Source organism: Phyllobates terribilis, unplaced genomic scaffold (assembly GCF_046119375.1).
Source record: "Phyllobates terribilis strain yellow unplaced genomic scaffold, ASM4611937v1 Scaffold_3__8_contigs__length_932513732, whole genome shotgun sequence".
NCBI classification, from domain to species: domain Eukaryota; kingdom Metazoa; phylum Chordata; class Amphibia; order Anura; family Dendrobatidae; genus Phyllobates; species Phyllobates terribilis.
In genome coordinates, this window is record NW_027362763.1 from 504,091,465 (window position 1) to 504,113,870 (window position 22,406).

A 22,406-nucleotide genomic window follows, 5' to 3' on the forward strand; every position below is an offset into this window, starting at 1 on the left:
TATCACACCTCTGGGTGAGGTGCAATACCTCTGTAGCAACCGAGCCCTCAGGGTGCTACAGTTCCATTTATCTTCAGCCTAGGTGACGTATTGTGATACAGGGCCGTGATTTTGGCTATAAAAGGGTCCCCTAGACCCCTACCCCAAGCTTTTTAAGAGAATCATATATGGTGTGCCAGGAGACTCTATGGAATGCTTTCTCAGCATCCAACGAGAGTATCTAATTACAAATTTTTAACTGCATCTAGCCCAGGAAATACTTTGTGCCTAGTAGCAGTGTCTGCTAGTCAGCGGATTATCCCGGCTGTTAAGCAAGCTACACCACCTGTAGTTTGGACACTTAATTTTTTCAAAGGAAATGCTTCGGGACCACGGGATACTCAGTGAAGAGCATCAGGAGGCACCCCAAGGCATAGGGGCTGGGACTGGCAGTAGGATGCCTTGCGGTGGACAGCCGAGCTCGATCCTTATAAAAGCTTTTTAACTGCAGCAACTGTAGTGGACGCTACTGGAGCTGGAATTATGCGGCTGCTGGCATGAGACTTGCCCTCCAATAGATCCTTGTAAATGGATTTAAAGTGTATTCATTCAAATTAGAGAGATAATTTAAATTAAAAAGCTTAGAGCTGCCTCCACCACAGGGGGACACGCTCGACCCACCAGCGGACAGGCACCAGTATTGGGAGAAGGGGGCTGGCCGTCAGGGTTCACCGCGGCTCTGGCACAAACCCGGCGACACGGAGGTGGCACGGGCAGGAGCGGACTGAACGTGTCGGCTTCTCACTTTTTGGATTTTAGAAGGGCATGACATGCCTATATTTGTGTCTCCCCCTCCTTTTACTCCTCCACCTCTTTTCTTTTCGCATGACTATATGTACTTGTCACTTTTCCATGTGTTAGTTGTGTCTTCTGAGCAGTTTGTCAGCTTTTGGTCACCTTTGAAGGTGTTTTCTATGTGTTTCTATGTGTTTTTGTTTGCCTGCCATTGGTTTTAACGGTGTTCGAAGGTGTTCGACGAACAGTTCGACGAACAGTTCGGCGAACACACGGGTGTTCGACGAACCGAACCGAACTCGAACACTACGGGGGTGGCTCAACACTAATCCCCGGTACAAAAGTAAATTTGCAGAAATTATTCCTGCCATAGAAAGGGATGCACACATGCAGGAGTATCAGCAGAGACTGTTGCAGAATCTTACATGTGCTTTTCCACAAAACACCAGTGGTGCACGTACTGAATCTCACAGTTCCAACTTGCCAACTGTGGGACCGTCGAGTGTTCAGCACTCAAACTGTAATAGAAACACAGTATCTGCTGGTAACATCAATTTTGCGGAATCATTTCACCACTTTTTAGCCCATCCTTTGCAAGGCCGCAGGAGACAAGAAGTCTGACACATAGTCAACGCCTAGGGACGATGGTACAGGAGTATCTCCAAGTAAACATTGAAGCCATGACTGTGTCACTGGACCCTTGCTCTTTTTGGGCTTCCAATCTGGATAAATGGCTGGAGCTCGCCACTTACGCCTTGGAGATCTTGTCATGCCCCACAGCAAGCGTTCTGTCTGAACGTGTGTTCAGTGCTGCTGGTGGTGTGCTGACAGATAAGCGCACGCGGCTCTCCACTGATAATGTAGACAGACTCACGTTTATAAAGATGAACAAATCATGGATCCGAAACTACTTTTCTACCCCTGTGTCATCCTGGGGAGAGTAAAAGCTTGATGATTGGTTAAAATCACCTCACCAACCATTTTAAGCTTTCAAATTACTAATCATGTTTATCTGTATCTTGGCTGGAAAATTATTTGGGCTTTGTAGCAGTGTGCAGTACTGATTCTATTAGGCCATCTATAATAAGCTCCACCAGATTTAAAATTACTAATCATGTTTATCTGTATCTTGGCTGGAAAATAATTTGGGCTTTGTAGCAGTGTGCAGTACTGATTCTATTAGGCCATCTATACTAAGCTCCACCAGATTTAAAATTAATAATAATTTTTAGCTGCATCTAGCCCGGAAAATAATTTTGGGGCTCCGAGATGCGCAAGACACATAAGTGCCTTCTTGCTGCACTACCTGCAACATGACCCTCAGATTGTCAGAATTCAAAGTAATCCTGACTACTGGGTTGCCGCACTCTTAGATCCCCCACACTCTTCGATCAACCTTTTCATTTTAATAAAGACCAAAAAAATGGTAATTTTTGAAATTATAAGCATTAGCAGGTTGTTAGAAACTGAAATCAAACAGTTTTCAACTCAAAACTTTATTCTAGGTGATGCTACATTTGCACATAGGACCCCTTGTTCGAAATGAGCTTCTGAACTATCTCGTCCATTGAATTTGTCAGGTTTTGGATGGTTTCTGCTTCAATTGTTTTGCATGAGGACAGAATACCCTCCCAGACCTGTTGCTTAGATGTGAACTGCCTCCCGCCATCATAGACACTCCTTTTGATGATGCTCCAGAGGTTCTGAATGGGGTAGAGGTCAGGGGAGCATGGGGATCACACCATAAGTTTGTCCCCTTTTATGCCCATATCAGCCAGAGATGCAGATGTGTTATGTGCAGCATGAGACGGTGCATTATCATGCATAAAAATGATCTTGCTGTGGAATACACGGTTCTTCTTCTTGAACCATGGCAGGAAGTGCTGTTTGAGAAACTCCACATACATTATGGAGTTCATCTTTACCCCTTCAGGGATCCTAAAGGGGCCGAAAATCTCTCTCCCCATGATTCCAGCCCAAAACATTACTCCACCTCCTCCTTGTTGGCGCTGTAGTCGTGTTTGCGTGGGGTGTCCATCAACCAGCCATCCTCCACTCCATCCATCTGGACCATCGAGCGTTGCACGGCACTCATCCGTGAACAAAACAGTTTTGGAATCAGTCTTCATGTAATGTTTGGCCCACTGGAGCCATTTCTGCTTGTGTGAAGTGGATAGAGGAGGTCGACAGGATGGCGTATGCACAGCTGCAAACCTCTGAAGGACCCTGCATCTTGTTGTTCGGGGGACGTTGGAGGCACCAGCAGCTTCAAAAACTTGTCTGCTGCTATGACAAGGCTTTTTTGCCGCTGCTCTTTTAACCTGACATAATTGCATGTAGGAAAGAGTCCTCAATTTGCCCTTATCAGCACGCACACGTGTGTAATGTGAATCAGCTACATACTTCTTGATTGCCAAGACACTTCATCCTGATCATCGCACAATGTTGATTGTAGTCATGCCTTGACCTAAACACTCCACAATTTGTTGCTTCTCAGCAGCCGACACATCCTTTTTCTTTCCCATTTTGGCAGAAAATGTAGGCTGCTTAATAATGTGGGACAGCCTTCTTAAGTAGTCTTGCCTTTCATTGGACACACCTGCCAAACTAATTAGCACAGGTGTCTGCAATTGCTTACAGTGATATAAAGAGCCCTGACACACATCACCATCAATGCGTTTAACTGACAAACAAATTCTTCCCTTATCACTCCTAAACACTTTTTGCATAATAATTTGGAACACAGTGTACATGTGCTTTTCCACAAAACACCAGTGGTTCACATAGTGAATCTTACAGTTCTAACTTGCCAACCGTGGTCTGTATGGAGTTGTTCAATAAAGGGCCCAAAATTAAGATAACATAGACGGGAGAGGTCTCTATGAATAGGAATTCCTAAGTATTTGATACCCTGTGAGGGCCAGGCAAAGGGAAAGTTGGACTGGATGGAATCCTGTATGGATTTGGGGAGGGAGACATCGAGGGCCTCAGACTTCGCTGCATTAATTTTAAAATTTGACCATGTAACAAAGTGATCTATTTCAGCCATAACAGCAGGGATGGATATATGTGATTGAGTGATATATATTAGGACATCATCAGCAAATAGAGAGCACTTGTACTCGGTGCCTCCCACCTCAATCCACTTAATATTGGGGTTATGGCGAATTGATAAGAGCAGGTGCTCCGTCACTAGGATGTATAAGAGAGGGGACAGAGGACATCCCTGCCTGGTCCCATTCGTGATTTTGAAAGGTGATGAAAATGTTCTGACGCGCCCCCTAGGCCTTGGGACACCCGGAGCCGGCCCCTTTTTGGTGGATGCTGGTGGTTGTAGTCTCCGTGGCGGCGACCTGGTTCCGTGGCTCAGGGCGGTCAAACCAGTGGCGGAACTATTTATGTGGTTTTGATGTTTAAATGTCCGACTATGCCACCCGTGGATTGCGGTCAGAGTGAACTGCCGCTGGAGGGCAGACCGCTGAGGCTGGTGTTGTGGGTGCAGCAGAGCGTAGCATAACTCCCCACGGGAGGAGTATAGCCTCAGGGCAGTGTTTGCGGAGGACGGGGGTGATGGTGCAGGGCAGCAGCAGTAACGACACGGAGTCAGTGATGCAGTCCAGGGCCTTTACTCACAGTTCTTATTATCCAGACCACGTCTGCAGGTAACGGCTGCCCACGTCGTACTGTGCTCACCAGGTGAGGGGCTCAGACAACTCCCAGATAACTTTGGAGCGCTTCACAGGACCCCCTTTGTATGTCCTTTAGCCTTTCTTACCAACCCTTCTGTCCTGCTGCCTCGGGCCTCCTCTTGGTAAACTTGGCGCCAGTTTCCCTGACCCTATGTGGTGCCTTCCCAGCGGGTGTAGCGAGGGGCTGCGCCACATAAAATGTCACAGCCTCCGGTTTCTAGCTGAGGGTCGTTTCCTGCCTCCACTAGTTTCGGGGACCGGTTTCCCCCTTTGGCCTGACCCCTCCACGCAGGTGGATTCGGGCGTGCGGTGGTGACTCGCCCGTCCGCACCCCTGGGATCCCTTCATTCCTCGTTCCTGGAGCCTTCTCCGCTCCTCTTCCTTCCTTCTCCCTCTTCCAGGCCTGGGCCTCTGTTACTAGGCCCGCCTCCGGAGCAGAGCTCATGCAGAACCCCTGCTCCCTGTCACTTCTGCTCAGACTTCTCTGCACTGAACTAAGATGGTGCCCACCTTTTATACTCCCTTCTCAATGCACCCAGGAACGGCTTCCTCCCTGCTCCTGCACTACAGGGTTCCCCTTCCTCAGTGTTCCCTCCCCCCACTCCAGCCAGGGACAGGGACTGTCGTGCCCATCTCAGGGGCATATTGGTCGCCCTGCCCCACGGCAATGTGGTGTAATGCATACAGGTGTCGGGTCCTGATCCACACTCCATCCTTACCTGAGAGTGAGATATCACACCTCTGGGTGAGGTGCAATACCTCTGTAGCAACCGAGCCCTCAGGGTGCTATAGTTCCATCTATCTTCAGCCTAGGTGACGTATTGCGATACAGGGCGGTGATTTTGGCTTTAAAAGGGTCCCCTAGACCCCTACCCCAAACTTTTTAAGAGAATAATATATGGCGTGCCAGGAGACTCTATGGAATGCTTTCTCAGCATCCAACGAGATTATCTAATTACAAATTTTTAACTGCATCTAGCCCAGGAAATACTTTGTGCCTAGTAGCAGTTTCTGCTAGTCAGCGGATTATCCCGGCTGTTAAGCAAGCTACACCACCTGTAGTTTGGACACTTAATTTTTTCAAAGGAAATGCTTCGGGACCACGGGATACTCAGTGAAGAGCATCAGGAGGCACCCCAAGACATAGGAGCTGGGACTGGCAGTAGGACGCCTTGCGGTGGACAGCCGAGCTCGATCCTTATAAAAGCTTTTTAACTGCAGCAGCTTTAGTGGACGCTACTGGAGCTGGAATTACGCGGCTGCTGGCATGAGACTTGCCCTCCAATAGATCCTTGTAAATGTATTTAAAGTGTATTCATTCAAATTAGAGAGACAATTTAAATTAAAAAACTTAGAGCTTCCTCCACCACAGGGGGGCTCGCTCGACCCACCAGCGGACAGGCACCAGTATTGGGAGAGGGGGGCTGGCCGTCAGGGTTCACCTCGGCTCTGGCACAAACCCGGCGACACGGAGGTGGCACGGGCAGGAGCGGACTGGCCGTGTCGGCTTCTCACTTTTTGGATTTTAGAAGGGCATGACATGCCTATATCTGTGTCTCCCCCTCCTTTTACTCCTCCACCTCTTTTCTTTTCGCATGACTATATGTACTTGTCACTTTTCCATGTGTTAGTTATGTCTTCTGAGAAGTTTGTCAGCTTTTGGACACCTTTGAAGGTGTTTTCTATGTGTTTCTATGTGTTTTTGTTTGCCTGCCATTGGTTTTAACGGTGTTCGAAGGTGTTCGACGAACAGTTCGACGAACAGTTCGGCGAACACACGGGTGTTCGACGAACCGTACTCGAACACTACGGGGGTGGCTCAACACTAGCCTCCAGTTCTCAATGTGCGACGGATCCTTCCCCTTAGAAAGAAGGATCAAAGCTGACCTCCTCATTGATCTCGGAAGAGTGCCCGAGGAGAGACAGTCATTAAAAACCTGAGTCAATAAGGGGACCAAAAGGTCATTAAAGGTCTTGTAGAACTCCGACATTAAGCCGTCCGGAAATGGCGATCTTTTGAGCTGGAGCCCTTCAATCGCCAGTCTAACTTCCTCTTCTTTGACCTCATCCACCAAGACATCGAGCAAGGGGTCTACCCCTGATTCAGGAATGGCCTCAGCCAGGAAAGCCGACGTCTCATCTCGATCCTGCTCCTTCATCCCCAAGAGATGCGAGTTAAAGGATCTGACGACCTCCAAGATCCCTGATCTGGACCTGGTCAGGGATCCTATACTGTCCCTCAGACCCGCCACTATCTTACTACTCACTGACATCTTGCAGTTTCTGTAAGGGTCGGGCGAGCGATACTTCCCGAAGTTCCTCTCAAAAACCAAAGATGTGTGCTTATCATACTGACATCTCTTGAGTAAGGCTTTCACCCTGGTGATGTCCTCACGGCCACCCCCAGTCGAGACAAGTTCCTCGAGTTTCCTCCTCAGGCCCCGATAAGGAGATCCCTGTTCAGGCTTCTGAGGTTAAAAAGCTGGCAGAAGAATCTCGCCACCCGATGTTTGAAGATCTCCCACCACTCTGACTTAGTGTTACCAAGGCCCAGCAGCGGTACCTGACTTTTAAAGAAATCCTCAAAGGACCATCTTACAGCTGCTTCCTTCATGAGTGACGAATTCAGCTTCCAAAAACCTCTTCCCATCCGAGGAGTCTCTGTAACATTCAGAGAAAACATAATCAGACAGTGGTCAGAGAATTCAACCTCTACCACCGATAAAGGTGAAGAGACTGCCTCCTCCTTCAAATAAAACTGGTCTATTCTAGACCTACTCTGACTACCTCTGAAATAAGTGTAACCCGCGTGGCCTGTGGTGTTTCGAATGTGGACATCCACTAGGCGAGCCTCACTAACTATGCTATTCAAGGCGACGCTGTCGTAGGCCAACCGGTCTCTGGAACCTCCTCTGTCTTGGGGCCTCGAGACATTGTTGACGTCCCCTCCAAAGACCACCTGTCGGCTACAAAACAAAAAGGGTTTAATACTCATAAAGAGACACTTGCGGTCCCACTTAGTCTGGGGACCATAGATGTTTATAAGCCGAATCTCTTGTCCCCTTATGAAAACATCCATGTTCAAGCACCTCTCCATTTCCAACTCAATAACCCGTTGGCATACTACATCTGCGGTCTTGAAAAGGACCGCCACCCCGCTATACGGCTCAGCCGCAAGAGACCAATAGGAAGGCCCATGTACCCACTCCCTCTTAGCTTTTTTAAGGGACGTGAGATCGGCCAACCTGGTCTCCTGCAAAAACAAAATGTCGGTGTCAAGCTGGCCGAGAAAATGAAAGGCCATGAACCTAGCCGCATCAAACTTTATGCTGGCAACATTAATGGTGCCAGCATCAACGGGGTGAGTGCCGCCATCATGAGTGATCAGGTTGGACAGCGACCTTCTTCCCACCCCCCTTACCCTTTACATGTGTTCCATTTTCCTCCTCAGAGGACGATATAGCACGTTTCAGGCACACATCCATACCTGCTGTTCCAGACACAACTTTAACGGGCACAACTGTTTCAGGCGCACCCTTGCCCTTGTCAGGAGGCCCTGGGTCGACCCCCCCCACCAGAGGCCCGGTTTCCCCGACCCCCAAAGTTGAGGGCCTGGCGCCCCCTTTAGCCCCTACATCCTTGTCCACAACCCCCAGCACCAGACCCCCCCCATCCGAAGATGAGGGAGACTCGCTTAGGGCCTGGTACTGGTTGGGGAGCTCCACTGGAGGAAGGGAGGAAGAGCCTTCCTTTGGCACTTGGCCCCGGGTGGCATTCTCCTTCGAGTTACCCTTCTTCCTCACCCTTTTCTTCTCCCTCTTCTTTGTCTGTTGCCACTCTTCATTCCCCCCCTCATCCACACCTTCGCTGGATGAGGATAAGGGAGCGGTGGCCCCATCCTCCCTGACCATCCTCCTGACCTCTTCATCTATCTCACTGTCCGGGACCTCAGCTGCAAGCTCCCCCGAACTAGGGACCAGAGGCAGGGACATAACCCCCTGGTCCCTCCCCACCACTATCCTCGGACGCTGCTCTTTCCCTCCCGCCTCAGGGGGAGGTCTACTCCTCACCAGTCCCTTACTTCCTATGCTGCCGCTAGTCCCTTCACCGGCTGGTCTGGTCTTCGCCTCCTCCCTACCAGCACCTCCCGGATTCAGGCCAACATTGGCATAGGAGCGTGGACAGCGACTAAACGGGTGTCCCAAGACACCACACAGGTTATACCGAATGTCCCTACAGGTTGCGGCCAGATGACCCACCCCTCCACACATTGCGCACTTCTCCACCTTGCACCCCACGCTGAAGTGAGAGGAGCTGCCGCACCTGTGGCACAACTTCGGCTGCCCCTGGTAAAAGATCAGGATTCGGTCCCTTCCCAAGAATGTTGAAGTGGGAATGTGGGTTACCGAGTAACCCGAGACCTTCAGTTTTACCATAAAGGTCCAGGCCCCTGACCAGATGCCATGCTTGTCCAGATTCTTTTTGGGAGTCTGGACCACCTCCCCATACCTGCTCAGCCAGGTCATGATGTCGACCTCAGAAAGTGACTCGTTACTGGTGAGCACGGTCACTTTCTTCACTGAATTTTGGCGAGAGATAGCCTGGACTATAAACCCTCGCCATTCAGGGCAAATCCGAGCCAGCTCATACTGAGAACAGAAGAGCTCTAGGCCCTCCGATCTCACAAAGCCGACGTCGAAAAAGGTGGCACCATAGGGATGAATCAGGGCATAGATGTCATCAGCCCTGAAGCCCATCCCCAGGAAAAGCTCCACCACCTTGTCTCTAGAGGGGCACACTCACTTCATTGCCTTCCCACCGGAGATGGACCACATTCCTACGGACGCCACCCTGCCCTGCTGTCGGCAGAGACCTCCTAATGTTCTCTGCCCCTAACTCTCGGAAGGCGGACAGACCATGTCGTTCTATCCAGAACGATAAATCTACCTCCCTACCCTCCACTGTAATGGACTGCTCTCCCCTCTTCAGGGCATCCAGGAGATGCCATTGCAAGCAACCCTGCCCAGCGTCCCCTGACAAGGACCCTCCACTACCCGCGGCAACGGCCGCCGCAAAGGTGCGGACATGCGAACCGCCCTCTAATGAAGCCGCCAACGAACCGGGATTCCTTGGCCTCACACTTGGCCCCTCATTCACACTTACAATTTGCCTCACAGCCTCACCTACTGCCCCTGCATCACTACCATCACCACCAGCCATTCCACTCACCACTTCCATACATGCATCCTCACCTACATCCTCACCTCCTTCATGTACCCCATTCATCCCCACCTCATGTACCCCATCCATGCCAGCCAGAACAGGTGGGGTGCTAACGGCTTTACTCACGGTCCCGGCATCACTGGGGGGGGTTTCAGGACACTCACCACATCCGCAGCATTGTCCTTACTCCCCTTCTCCCCCTTTGCCACCTTGGACCTTCCAATATTCATGCGCTGGGTATCACAGGGGCTGGGATTTTGGGCGCCGGGTTTTACCAACCTCACAGGTGCAGATACCCTGGCCGGTTTACCCCTGGCACCATTATCCCCAGCATGCGGCCCCTCAACCCTCTGGCCAGATACGGAAGCAGTGGCTCTCTCCTCCCCAACCATCCTCCGGACCTCAGCCAAGATCTCTGAAAAAGCCTCTCCGGCTCTCATGGTGGCCGCGCCGAGCACCGAGGTGGGTGGGGCAATGGGCGGGCTGACAGACCGGGGACCGCTGGGCTCTGCAGTTCCATGTGTGTCTCTCATGGTGGCCGTGCCGAGCGCCGAGGTGGGCGAGGCTAGGGGCGGACTGGCAGACCGTGGGCCGCTGGGCTCGGTAGTTCCACGTGTGTCTCTCATGGTGGCAGCGCCAAGCTCAGAGGTGGGCGGGGCTAGGGGCGGGCCGGCAGACCAGGGGCCGCTGGGCTCTGCAGTTCCACGTGTGTCTCCCATGGTGGCCGCGCCGAGCGCCAAGGTGGGCGGGGCAAGGGGCGGGCCACCGGACCGAGGACCGCTGGGCTCTGCAGTTCCTCCTGCGGCTCTCACAGCTGCCACGCCGAGCTCCGAGGTGGGCGGAGCAAGGGGCAGAGCCCTGGACTGCGATCCCCCAGCCTCTGTGCCCGCACCCACACTATCCTCTGCTCTCAGTAACAGCGTGCCTCTTCCTCCACCCCCCACCTTCTCCTCCTCCATGGCTGGGGTAACCCCTGGGGCAGCACCCAGTGCTGCGGTGGGTGGGACAGGGGACGGGGCTCCAGACAATGTTCCTTTCCAGGCTCCTGGCTGCCATGCATAATCCTGGGCATGCCTTCACTGGCCGGCACGCCCCCTTCATCCGTCCCCCTTCCTTGCTGCGTGGTTAACCCCTCCTGGCCCGAGAACCTCCGATCGTTAGAGAATTTCTCAAGAAAGGGACCCGCAGCCCTCTCTCTTTCTGTCTGCCTTTGCTCCACTTCGGCAATCCTATCCTTGACCCTCTGGATTTGCGTGGCGATCGCCGGGCGCTTCCTCTGGGCTGCTGCATTATATAGCGCCTTGGCCTGCCGCAGCTCCAGCAGGAGTTTTGCCAGTGCCACCTTCCCCTTCTCGTGGCACTGCAGCATCTCCACCACCTGCTGGGAGAAAGCCTCCGCCGACTCGTCTGGGCCCCTCTCGGCCCATGGGGCACTCCCCTTGCCTCCCTTGGGCTCGCCAGTCCCCTAGTTAGACAATGCATGCTCACCGTAGCCGCTTCCGCTGGGACAGCCTCCCAGACCTCCTCACAGAGTCCTCCGATGGATCCATATTCAGTCCTCCGACCCCACCCGGCCCAGACTGGGAGGGCTGGAGCCCGGGGATGCCCCCCGACACCCCTGCCTCGTTCCTGGGAAAACGAAAAGGCAAGGGTTGGGCTTAGAAAAAAGTCCTAGTTGGAGCTTCCCAGGAGCTCCTCCACACAGCTCTCACTCAGCTAGGAACACAGGCCACACCTCCTCTACTTCCTGCTACCGCAGCTGCTGGCAGCAGACTTGCCCTCCAATAGATCCTTGTAAAAGGATTTAAAGTGTACTCATTCAAATTACAGGGCCAATTTAAATTACAGAGCTTAGACCTGCCTCCACCGCGGGAGGTCTCGACCCACCAGCGGACAGACACAAGTATTGGGAGTGGGGGGCTGGCCGTCAGGGTCCACCGCGGCTCTGGCACAAACCCGGCGACACGGAGGTCGCACGGGCAGGAACGGCCTGGCCATGTTGGCTTCGCACTCCAGCGTAGTCCCTCTGCCGACTCGCGCCCGTAACCTCAAAGGGATGCGCAAGCGGCTTTTCTTCCCAGGGCTGTTCCCCGCCCAGCAGGAACATGGGGGAGCTCAGGATGACCTTCCACCGTACTCTCTTATCTCCCTCGCCCTCTTTCCTTCTTCCAGTCTCCATCTAACCCCTCGGCTCTGTGGTGTCCGCTCTCCCTCCAGCTCTCTCCTTCTCACAGGTGGACTACCGTGTGTATTCACTCTGTGGCGAATCTTTTGGGCCCAGGCATAAGAAGTCATCGAGGTAATGGATAATATGTGCCCCCTTAGAAACGTCCATGACGACACATTCGAGGAAACAACTAAACGCCTCAAATAGTGAGCAGGATATGGAGCACCCCATGGGCAAACAGCGATCTATATAGTATGCTCCTTCCCAGAAGCAGCCCAATAGGCGGACACTATTCAGAGGCACAGGTAGTAAGTAACCGGAACGCCCCCTTAATGTCTGTTTTGGCCATTAGGGTGCCGCTTCCCAACTTCTTGACCCGCCTGATTGCCTTGTCAAAGGAGGTACAGTATATACTACTGTACTTTGTTCCGCGTCGATGTTGTAGTTTACTGACCTGCCCCTTGGATATGACAAATGGTGAATTAGTCCAAATGTATTGGGTTCCGTTTTTGGCATGACTCCCAACTGGGATACCACTACGTCTTGTAAGGAAAGTGTTCTGAATGGAACCGCCATTCTACCTAAAGATATTTCTTTTTTTAATTTTCTTGTCACGACTTATTTGTTGGTAGGCTTATTTTAGATTTTTACTCCAGCCTTTCTTGATTTTAGTAGGGCATAACATGCCTATATCTGTGTCTCCTCCTCCTTTTACTCCTCCACCTCTTTTCTTTTCGCATGACTATATGTACTTGTCACTTTTCCATGTTTCAGTTGTGTCTTCTGAGCAGTTTGTCAGCTTTTGGACACCTTTGAAGGTGTTTTCTATGTGTTTCTATGTGTTTTTGTTTGCCTGCCATTGGTTTTAACGGTGTTCGACGAACCGTTCGACGAACCGTTAGGCGAACATGCCGGTGTTTGACGAACCGAACCCGAACACTACGGGGGTGGCTCAACACTACTCAAAGTTTGTTTGACAACCAAGGAGTAAAGGCGAGAGAGACACAACTCCAATCCAGCAGAGGCAGGGGAACACTGTAAAAGTTCTGGGACAGTTTTCTCAGACCCTCTCATCTTACAGGCCCTGAGGCGCGGGGTACTCTCACAAGGAGTGCAAAGTTTGGGAAGATGGCGAGGGAGTACCTTGCCGACCATACCAACGTCCTCTGTGATTCCTCTGTGCCTTATAATTACTGGGTATCCAAGCTGGATACATGGAATGAACTAGCTCTCTACGCCTTGGAGGTCCTGGCCTGCCCTGCCGCTAGCGTTTTATCAGAGCGAGTTTTTAGTGCCGCCAATGGAATTATAACCGATAGGCGCATCCGCCTGTCAACTAAAAATGCTGACAGGCTGACTCTTGTAAAAATGAACAAGGGCTGGATTGGGCCAGACTTCTCAAAACCACCGAATGATAGTAGCGTAACCTAAACTCAAAAACAGTGTCTTTTTTGGGAGGTCTAATTCTATTCCTATGCACCTCTATCTTCACACCTAGACATGGGTATACGCTTCCTGATTTTGTCTATTTGCTCTTGTCCTTCTCCTTCTCCTCATCCTCCATCACCATATCATTCACCACCATATCTACCATATCACCACCTCTATGTGTCTTGCAAGGGGCATTGGATTTCCTCCAAATTTTTGGCAGCTTTTGAATTCACTGCATAAGCAAACACTATGGGAGACGCACTTCCTTAAAATGGGAACATTGTTTTTAGGAGGCTCTCCAATCTCTACGTCTCTTCCAAGGGGCATTGGAGTGCCTCCAAATTTTTGGCAGCCACTGCTTCACTGCATAGGCAAACACTATGAGAGATCCACATCCTAATAATGGGAACATTGTTTGCAGGAGTCTCTCCGATCTCTACCTCTCTTGCAAGGGGCATTGGAGTTCCTCCAATTTTTTGGCAGCCGTTGCTTCACTGCATAGGCAAACACTATGGGAGACCCACTTCCTAATAATGGGAACATTGTTTTTAGGAGGCTCTCTGACCTTTACGTCTCTTGTAAAGGGCATTGGAGTACCTCTACATTTTTGGCAGCCCTTGCAGTCACTGCATACGCAATAACAGTATAGGAGACCCACTCGTTAATAATGGAAACAACATAGCATAGCCAGCTGATTGCTCTCTAACAATAGCAATGGTCGACTGCTGGCCCTTTAAGAATAGTAAGGGCCGCCTGATGGCCCTATAAAAATAGGCTTTGTGACTTTCAGAGTCCCTCCATCATAAATGAAACAGGATGTGTCGGATGATGTGTCACACACCACATGGCCAGATAAGGTTGAAAAATGTTAAAATGACATTTCTAAGTGAATGCATTTGTCTAGGTTGAAAGCAATACAAAAGTGCAAAAACACATCAAAAACGCTACGTGTGAACATAGTCCAAAGTGTGGAGGAGCATTTTTGTTTTTGTATATTTATTTTGCCTTATATACAAGTCATTTCCCTGGAAAGGATGTTTAACAAAACATATGTAATTGCAATAATTTTGTGGTAGAAATACTTCATTTTCTTAAACAATTTCGAGGGTGCCAACTCTTTCGGCTTTGACTGTATGTGTTACCTTTCATTTTAACGCTGATGGTGATGATGATATGACTCCTGAAAATATCTCTACAGAACAGGATGTTTCAGCTTATTATTAACCTTAGTGGCCAATATACAAATTGTAGGATTTTTTCTTAATATAGATTGTTACATGGAAGCATTAAAAAATAACAACACAACAATTCTGAAGAATTTAATTGAGATAAAAACTTGATTTAAACAATAAGTCAGTTTCTGGTGACTTTTTTCTACATTTTTCTATAACAAAACCTTCTTAATTTAAAAATAACCATAATTACTAACCATGTTTGTGTTTCGAATTTTATGTCATGTTAACAGTGTTTTTATGCCTTGTCTTTCACTTCTGCAGTATGCTGTTTGGCTCGTGCTGTGGGTATCTTGGAATGTATTTATTATTTGTTTCTATTTGGAAGCTGGAGATCTTTCCAAGGTAAGTTTCATAGATCTTATCAATGATTATCATTTATTAGAGAAACAATTCTGAATAAGCAGAAGTAGCTTCCACAAATATTGTACGCCATACCACAGTAAATGTCACATTTTTACTTTATTATAATAATACACAAAAAACAGGATTATATATAGAGGACACATCCACACAGAAAAATGAGCTATAAGCTATATGGATAAGTAATAATACACAGTAATGAATTTTGGGTTTAGTAAACATTGACACAGGTGTATGACAAAAGGGCAATGTCATGTCAAATCCAGCTAAAAGTAGTAGCAATGACCAAAGCGAACATTAAAGGGGTTGTCTGCTAAAACAAGTCATCATCTATCTAAAGGATAGCTGATAACTTATTGATCATGGAGGTTCTGACTGCTCAGACCCTCACTCACTCATTGACAGAGCGAGGGAACTTTATATCCCTGTAGTAATGGAGCGGTAGTGTCCATGTGTACCTGCATCTTATGGATTCCCTATTTGCATGCCTGATCCATAGAGAATGAATGAAGTGGCAGTAATGCATCCAACCTGCCATTCCATCTTGTAATGGGGATAAAAGTCCCCCATCGAGGATAAAGGTTCCCCATTCTGTCTATCAGTGCGGGTCCCAACGGTAAGACACATTTCGGTAAGCAACTTATACTGGTGATAGGTGATAATTTGATTTAATTGGACAACCCCTTAAATTATCATGAAGAAGTTATAAGCAGATCATGCATTTTGTGGATTGTATTACCTTTGTGCCCTGCTTTTTAAGCTCTCTGGCTACCCAATGTATACTCTAGCTGTTGCTATACTCACTGCTTTTTGCTGGGTTTTGCTTCATACTGCACTTTCACAGCTGTGTGAATGCTGATTAACCACATATTCTCTACATATCCATGTAGCTTATTTTTCTCTGTGGATGTGCCATACATATCATCCTGGGTTTTTTATGCATGTTTTATATGTGTTATGCTCAAGTATCTATATTTCATTTACTATCTTTTGGTGTACAATGTTTGTAGGGGTCCATCATTCTAGTATGTATATTGTTCACAATATTACTTAGCAAATGTACTCAAAAGCTTTACTTTGTTTAGGTTTACTGAATATCTATCTAAGAGCAGCACGATGTAAGGGCAGAGACCCTGATTACATCAATGTCACATACTGGGCTGCTTAATACAGTTCTGTGAATGCTGAGCTCTGTACACCCCCACCCACACCACTTATTGGAAGATTTATGTGTAAACTGTGCATAGGCAGAAAGCTGACAATCAGTGGTGGGAAGCGTGGTTATACAGAGGTTATGAATATGGAGGACTCCCAGACAGCAGGTTTGCTAGTCCTCCAATGATAATCTGCTGCTGATAAACAGTGATTTTATCAAAACTACAGCAAGCAGCCTAGTAAGTGGCACATCGATGGAATCGGGAGCTCTGTTCCTACGTTATACTGCTATCAGATTACGTGGCAAAAACCTGGTGATAGAGTCCTTTTAATAGGCTCATATCTATTAAAGCTGTCTAAAGTAAATAGTCTTAAAATGCACCAAATTTATCAATGCGGCTTATTCTGAATGGTAAAATTATCACATCTTTAAACTGTCCAATTTACACCATCTACGAGTTGGCTTATTTTAGTCAACAAAATTATGACAAACTAATGCGTAAAATTGCATTTTAGATAATGCTTCTTTCTCCACCCACTTTCTAATAAGCAAGGCCCCTCGTAGACGTTATTGAAAAATGTATATGAAACTGTTAATAAATGTGGTACAAGCTATGGAAGGCTGTCAGTAAATCAGACGCATTATTTTTGCATTCAAGTAACTATGGATAATTTTGAGGCTCATGTATGAGTTAACTGGACAGAGTAAAGTTTGATGTCATACAGTAGAGACCAAAAGTTTTGCATTATTTTTCCCTGGTGATGAATTGAAAGTGCATGAAGTCGTCATCGTATAAGACCTTAATTTTAACCAATATGCTTTTGAATATAGGTATGGTCATTTGATTAAAGAAAACTGACTGCCAAAAGTTTTGCATATACTATTTATTGATCACAACATCAACAGAGTAATTCATTGTATACAATGCCATAACTTAGTATAACCTCTTGCTTTAATTACTGCACTACACCGATGGGGCATTGAAGCCACTAGGGTATTCAAGACATCTTGAGGGATCTTGCTCCATTCCATTTGAAAATCTGCAAACAATTCATCTTTATTGCTGTGGGTACGGGCCCCAACTCATCTCCTTAAATCATCCCAAATGTGCTCTATAGGCTTTAAATCAGGTGATTGGCTTGGCCATTGCAACAGGAGAACATTTTTGACTAAATTGGATGTGTGCTTAGGATCATTGTCTTGTGGGAATTTCCATCTCCTGCCTACTTTGCTTTTCCCATGTGACAGCAATGCATTCACCAGCCCTACTGCTCCACATTCTTTGCTCATTTCATGTGAAATGTGTAGAGCATTTTTATGGACAATTTTTTTCCTTATACCTGACAACCATTTGCTTCCGGATTACTGAAATCACCAGGAAAAAAGGAACCACAACAACCAGACAGAAGTAATTACACTTTTAAAAAAAACAAAACTTTTGGTCGCTACTGTTTGTCTATCTATCTAGTTGCTATTAATCTGCAGTGTAAATAAGCATAGTTGGACTTCATTTACTTTATTTCCTCTGAGGTATTTTTGTTATATGTGCCTTTATAGTTTAGAGTGGCTTTGAGGTTTTGAGTGTATTATCCAAAGTCATATATTTAACAATAATGTCCTTATACTGCTTTTCCACTGTACTATTTTATATACAAGAAATTGATCAATGTAAGCCTTTAAGTGTTACTGTTATTGTTGACAATGTCTAGGGAATGCTGTATAACTTTGGAATAATTTTGTGAAAAATAACTCTTATTGTCGTACCACAATCCAAATATATAACTGCTATAACAAAGGGAATTTTTTTCATTGATATTCTTGTTATATTCTCTTACATGACTTATGCTACTATATTTTTACTTCTCAAAATGGAATAAGTAAACTATTGCCTAAACATGAATTGTAAATGTCAATTTCAGTACATTTGGTAACAGCCGTGCATGGTAACCATCACAATATGAATTATTTGTACATATATGGTATATATATATTGTTTATAAATATATATATATAAATATGTGTATATGTATATTTATACATATACTGTATATATATATATATATATATATATATATATATATATATATATATATGTACAGTGGTGGCCAAAAGTATTGGCACCCCTGCAATTCTGTCAGATAATACTCAGTTTCTTCCTGAAAATGATTTCAATCACAAATTCTTTGGTATTATTATCTTCATTTAAATTGCTTGCAAGGAAAAAACACAAAAGAGAATGAAGCAAAAATCAAATTATTGCTCATTTCACACAAAACTCCAAAAATGGGCCAGACAAAAGTATTGGCACCCTCAGCCTAATACTTGGTTGCACAACCTTTAGCCAAAATAACTGTGAACCACCGCTTCCAGTAACCATCAATGAGTTTCTTACAATGCTCTGCTGGAATTGTAGACCATTATTCTTTGGCAAACTGCTCCAGGTCCCTGATATTTGAAGGGTGCCTTCTCCAAAATGCCATTTTGAGATCTCTCCACAGGTGTTCTATGGGATTCAGGTCTAGACTCATTGCTGGCCACCTTAGAAGTCTCCAGTGCTTTCTCTTAAACCATTTTATAGTGCTTTTGGAAGTGTGTTTTGGGTCATTGTCCTGCTGGAAGACCCATGACCTCTGAGGGAGACCCAGCTTTCTCACACTGGGCCCTACATTATGCTGCAAAATTTGTTGGTAGTCTTCAGACTTCATAATTCCATGCACACGGTCAAGCAGTCCAGTGCCAGAGGCAGCAAAGCAACCCCAAAACATCAGGGAACCTCCACCATGTTTGACTGTAGGGACCATGTTCTTTTCTTTGAATGCCTCTTTTTTTTTTCCTGTGCACTCTATGTTGATGCTTTTTCCCAAAAAGCTCTACTTTTGTCTCATCTAACAAGAGAACATTCTTCCAAAACGTTTTAGGCTTTCTCAGGTAAGTTTTGGCAATCTCCAGCCTGGCTTTTTTATGTCTCGGGTAAGAAGTGGGGTCTTCCTGGGTATCCTACCATACAGTCCCTTTTCATTCAGACGCCGATGGATAGTACGGGTTGACACTGTTGTACCCTTGGACTGCAGGGCAGCTTGAACTTGTTTGGATGTTAGTCGAGGTTCTTTATCCACCATCCGCACAATCTTGCGTTGAAATCTCTCATCAATTTTTCTTTTCCGTCCACATCTAGGGAGGTTAGCCACAGTGCCATGGGCTTTAAACTTCTTGATGACGCTGCGCACGGAAGATACAGGAACATTCAGGTCTTTGGAGATGGACTTGTAGCCTTGAGATTGCTCATGCTTCCTCACAATTTGGTTTCTCAAGTCCTCAGACAGTTCTTTGGTATTCTTTCTATTCTCCATGCTCAATGTGGTACACACAAGGACACAGGACAGAGGTTGAGTCAACTTTAATCCATGTTAACTGGCTGCAAGTGTGATTTAGTTATTGCCAACACGTTAGGTGCCACAGGTAAGTTACAGGTGCTGTTAATTACACAAATTAGAGAAGCATCACAGGATTTTTCAAACAGTGCCAATACTTTTGTCCACCCCCTTTTTAGGTTTGGTGTGGAATTATATCCAATTTGGCTTTAGGACAATTCTTTTTGCGTTTTTTCATTAAAGACAAATTAAATGAAAATAATAATACCAAAGAATTTGTGATTGCAATCATTATCAGGAAGAAACTGAGTATTATCTGACAGAATTGCAGGGGTGCCAATACTTTTGGCCACCACTGTATATATATATATATATATATATATATATATATATATATATATATACAGGGTGGGCCATTTATATGGATACACCTAAATTCAATGGGAATGGTTGGTGATATCAACTTCCTGTTTGTGGCACATTAGTATATGGGAGGGGGAAAACTTTTCCAGATGGGTGGTGACCATGGCGGCCATTTTGGATCCAACTTTATTTTTTTCAATGGGAAGAGGGTAATGTGACACATCAAACTTATTGAGAATTTCATAAGAAAAACAATGGTGTGCTTGGTTTTAACATAACTTTATTCTTTCATGAGTTTTTTACAAGTTTATGACCACATATAAAATGTGCCCATTGTGTTGGATTGTCAAAGCAACCCTCTTCTCCCACTCTTGACACACTGATAGCAACACCGCAGAATAAATGCTAGCACAGGCTTCCAGAATCCATTGTTTCACATGCTGCACATCTCGTATCTTGATGGTATGATGTGGTATATGGGGTACAAAGAAAGTGGGGCCATTCTTCATCAATGGAAACCTCAATGCCACTGGATATCTAAAATTGCTACATAATGATGTGTTTCCCTCTTTATGCACTGAAGATGGCACGTTCCCTGAGTTTTTCCAACAAGATGGTGCACCATCACGTTATGGGTGTCAGGTCCGAGCATTCCTACATGAACAGTTTCCTGGAAAGTGGATTGGTCATAGTGGGCCAGTTGAATGGCCACCAAGGTCTCCTGATCTGACCCCCTTAGACTTTAATCTTTAGGGTCATCTGAAGGCAATTGTCTATGCTGTGATGATACAAGATGTGCAGCATCTGAAACAACGGATACTGGAAGCCTGTGCTAGCATTTCTTTTGGGGTGTTGCTATCAGTGTGTCAAGAGTGGGAGAAGAGGGTTGCATTGACAATCCAACACAATGGGCTGAACTTTGAACACATTTTATAAGTGGTCATAAACTTGTAAAAAACTCATGAAAGAATAAAGTTATGTTAAAACCAAGCACACCATTGTTTTTCTTATGAAATTCTCAATAAGTTTGATGTGTCACATGACCCTCTTCCCATTGAAAAAAATAAAGTTGGATCCAAAATGGCCGCCATGGACACCACCAATCTGGAAAAGTTTTCCCCCTCCCATATACTAAAGTGCCACAAACAGGAAGTTGATATCACCAACCATTCCCATTTAATTTAGGTGTATCCATGTAAATGGCCCACCCTGTACATGTATATATAACTAAAGGCAGCAATTTGAGAAGAAAGGAGAAAGAAAGTGTAATAAATGAAAATTGGCCGTGGTGTGAAGGGTATTTTAACAAATGTATTGGGGATTTGATTTTGTGGCACTCACTAATATAAAGGTCCAGGTCCAGTTGACCTCTTCTGTAAATTAGTACAGTCTTAATTACAAACTGCACAGCACCTTTTTTGTTGAATTGGTTGCTGATGGACGAACATGTTACTGCATCTGTCCATCAGACTCCTCCAACTGATAAGAACTGGGCATTGGAAAAATGCTTTTCAAAGGGAATTTATCAGCAGGTTTTTGCTATAGCATCGGAGAGCAGCCTGATGTAGACCAAGAAAAGGTGAATCCAACGATGTATTACTTAGATTACTGGGTGCAGCCATTTTCACACAGAGTTTTTAGATTTAGCAATACAGCAGAGCTGAGGAAGCTAACCCCACCCACGCCAAGCTCTCCATGTACAAAGTCCAAAGACAGTGAGGTGCCTATCACAGGAGGGGGCATGTCGGACCAGGGCTCACATGACCAGATAGTCACAGCAATGATAAGCTCCTGGTACTAAAACAACCATTGTAAGTAAACAAAACCTCAGACCTTGATAAGAGAGGTATCACTGAAATCTGTGTTTTAACCCCTACCCCATGATGTCTTCAGATTACATAGCAAAAACCTGCTGACAGATTCCCTTTAATTTGAGCAGAACCTGATATATATACAGAATAATACATAAAAATGTATTTTTTTTATTGCACTGAATAAATAATGGTTATTATGCTGGCCCTAATTAAGTTCATTGACATTGATAGAAGTAAACTACTATGGTTTTTATAGTATCATTTGATGTTATTTATGGCTGTAAATCCTTGAAATTGTCATGGCCTGTATAAACAAGCAGAAATAACGCCTTAATATCTTTATTTAGTGTGACAAATTTGTTTCTAATGCATTTGATGGTGTTTAGCCTGAATTGCATTTCTGTTTGAAATGCTCGATTTTCACTTAGCAAAGATAAAAGAAGCCTTTGAGGCCATTGTGCTATATTAGCTGTCATTTTTGGCATATTGCTTATTAGCCCGCTATTCACATTTCACATTCATGTTTTCATTTTGTGCATTCATAGCTGAGAATAAATATGACACCAAACCGTAATGACTCTCATAAGTATTTCCTCTTGTTATAAAATGACATGTCGAGGTTGAAAAATATATTACATTAAATTGGTTTAAAATGGAGAATAAAACATACCCTTCAGGCATGTAATGATTTAAAGTATAGCTTTATTCAGAAGCCACCGCAGGAGGTAGGTTTATAGCGCTCTTTTGTATTGGCAAAATTCAAACCTATTAGTATTACTTTAAAACAACATAAATTATGCTCTATAGACTTTGAACAAATGTG

The 22,406-nt window shown here is 45.9% G+C and overlaps 1 protein-coding gene across 1 annotated transcript in view; it reads left to right on the forward strand.

The window, feature by feature from the left end:
• NKAIN2 (sodium/potassium transporting ATPase interacting 2) overlaps nucleotides 1–22,406 on the forward strand; it is a 1,575,235-nt gene that overhangs the window by 672,972 nt on the left and 879,857 nt on the right. Inside the window, exon 3 of the mRNA XM_073676010.1 lies at nucleotides 14,781–14,861. Within this exon, the coding sequence (XP_073532111.1) occupies nucleotides 14,781–14,861 (81 nt within the window). The remainder of the gene's footprint in view (nucleotides 1–14,780; nucleotides 14,862–22,406) is intronic.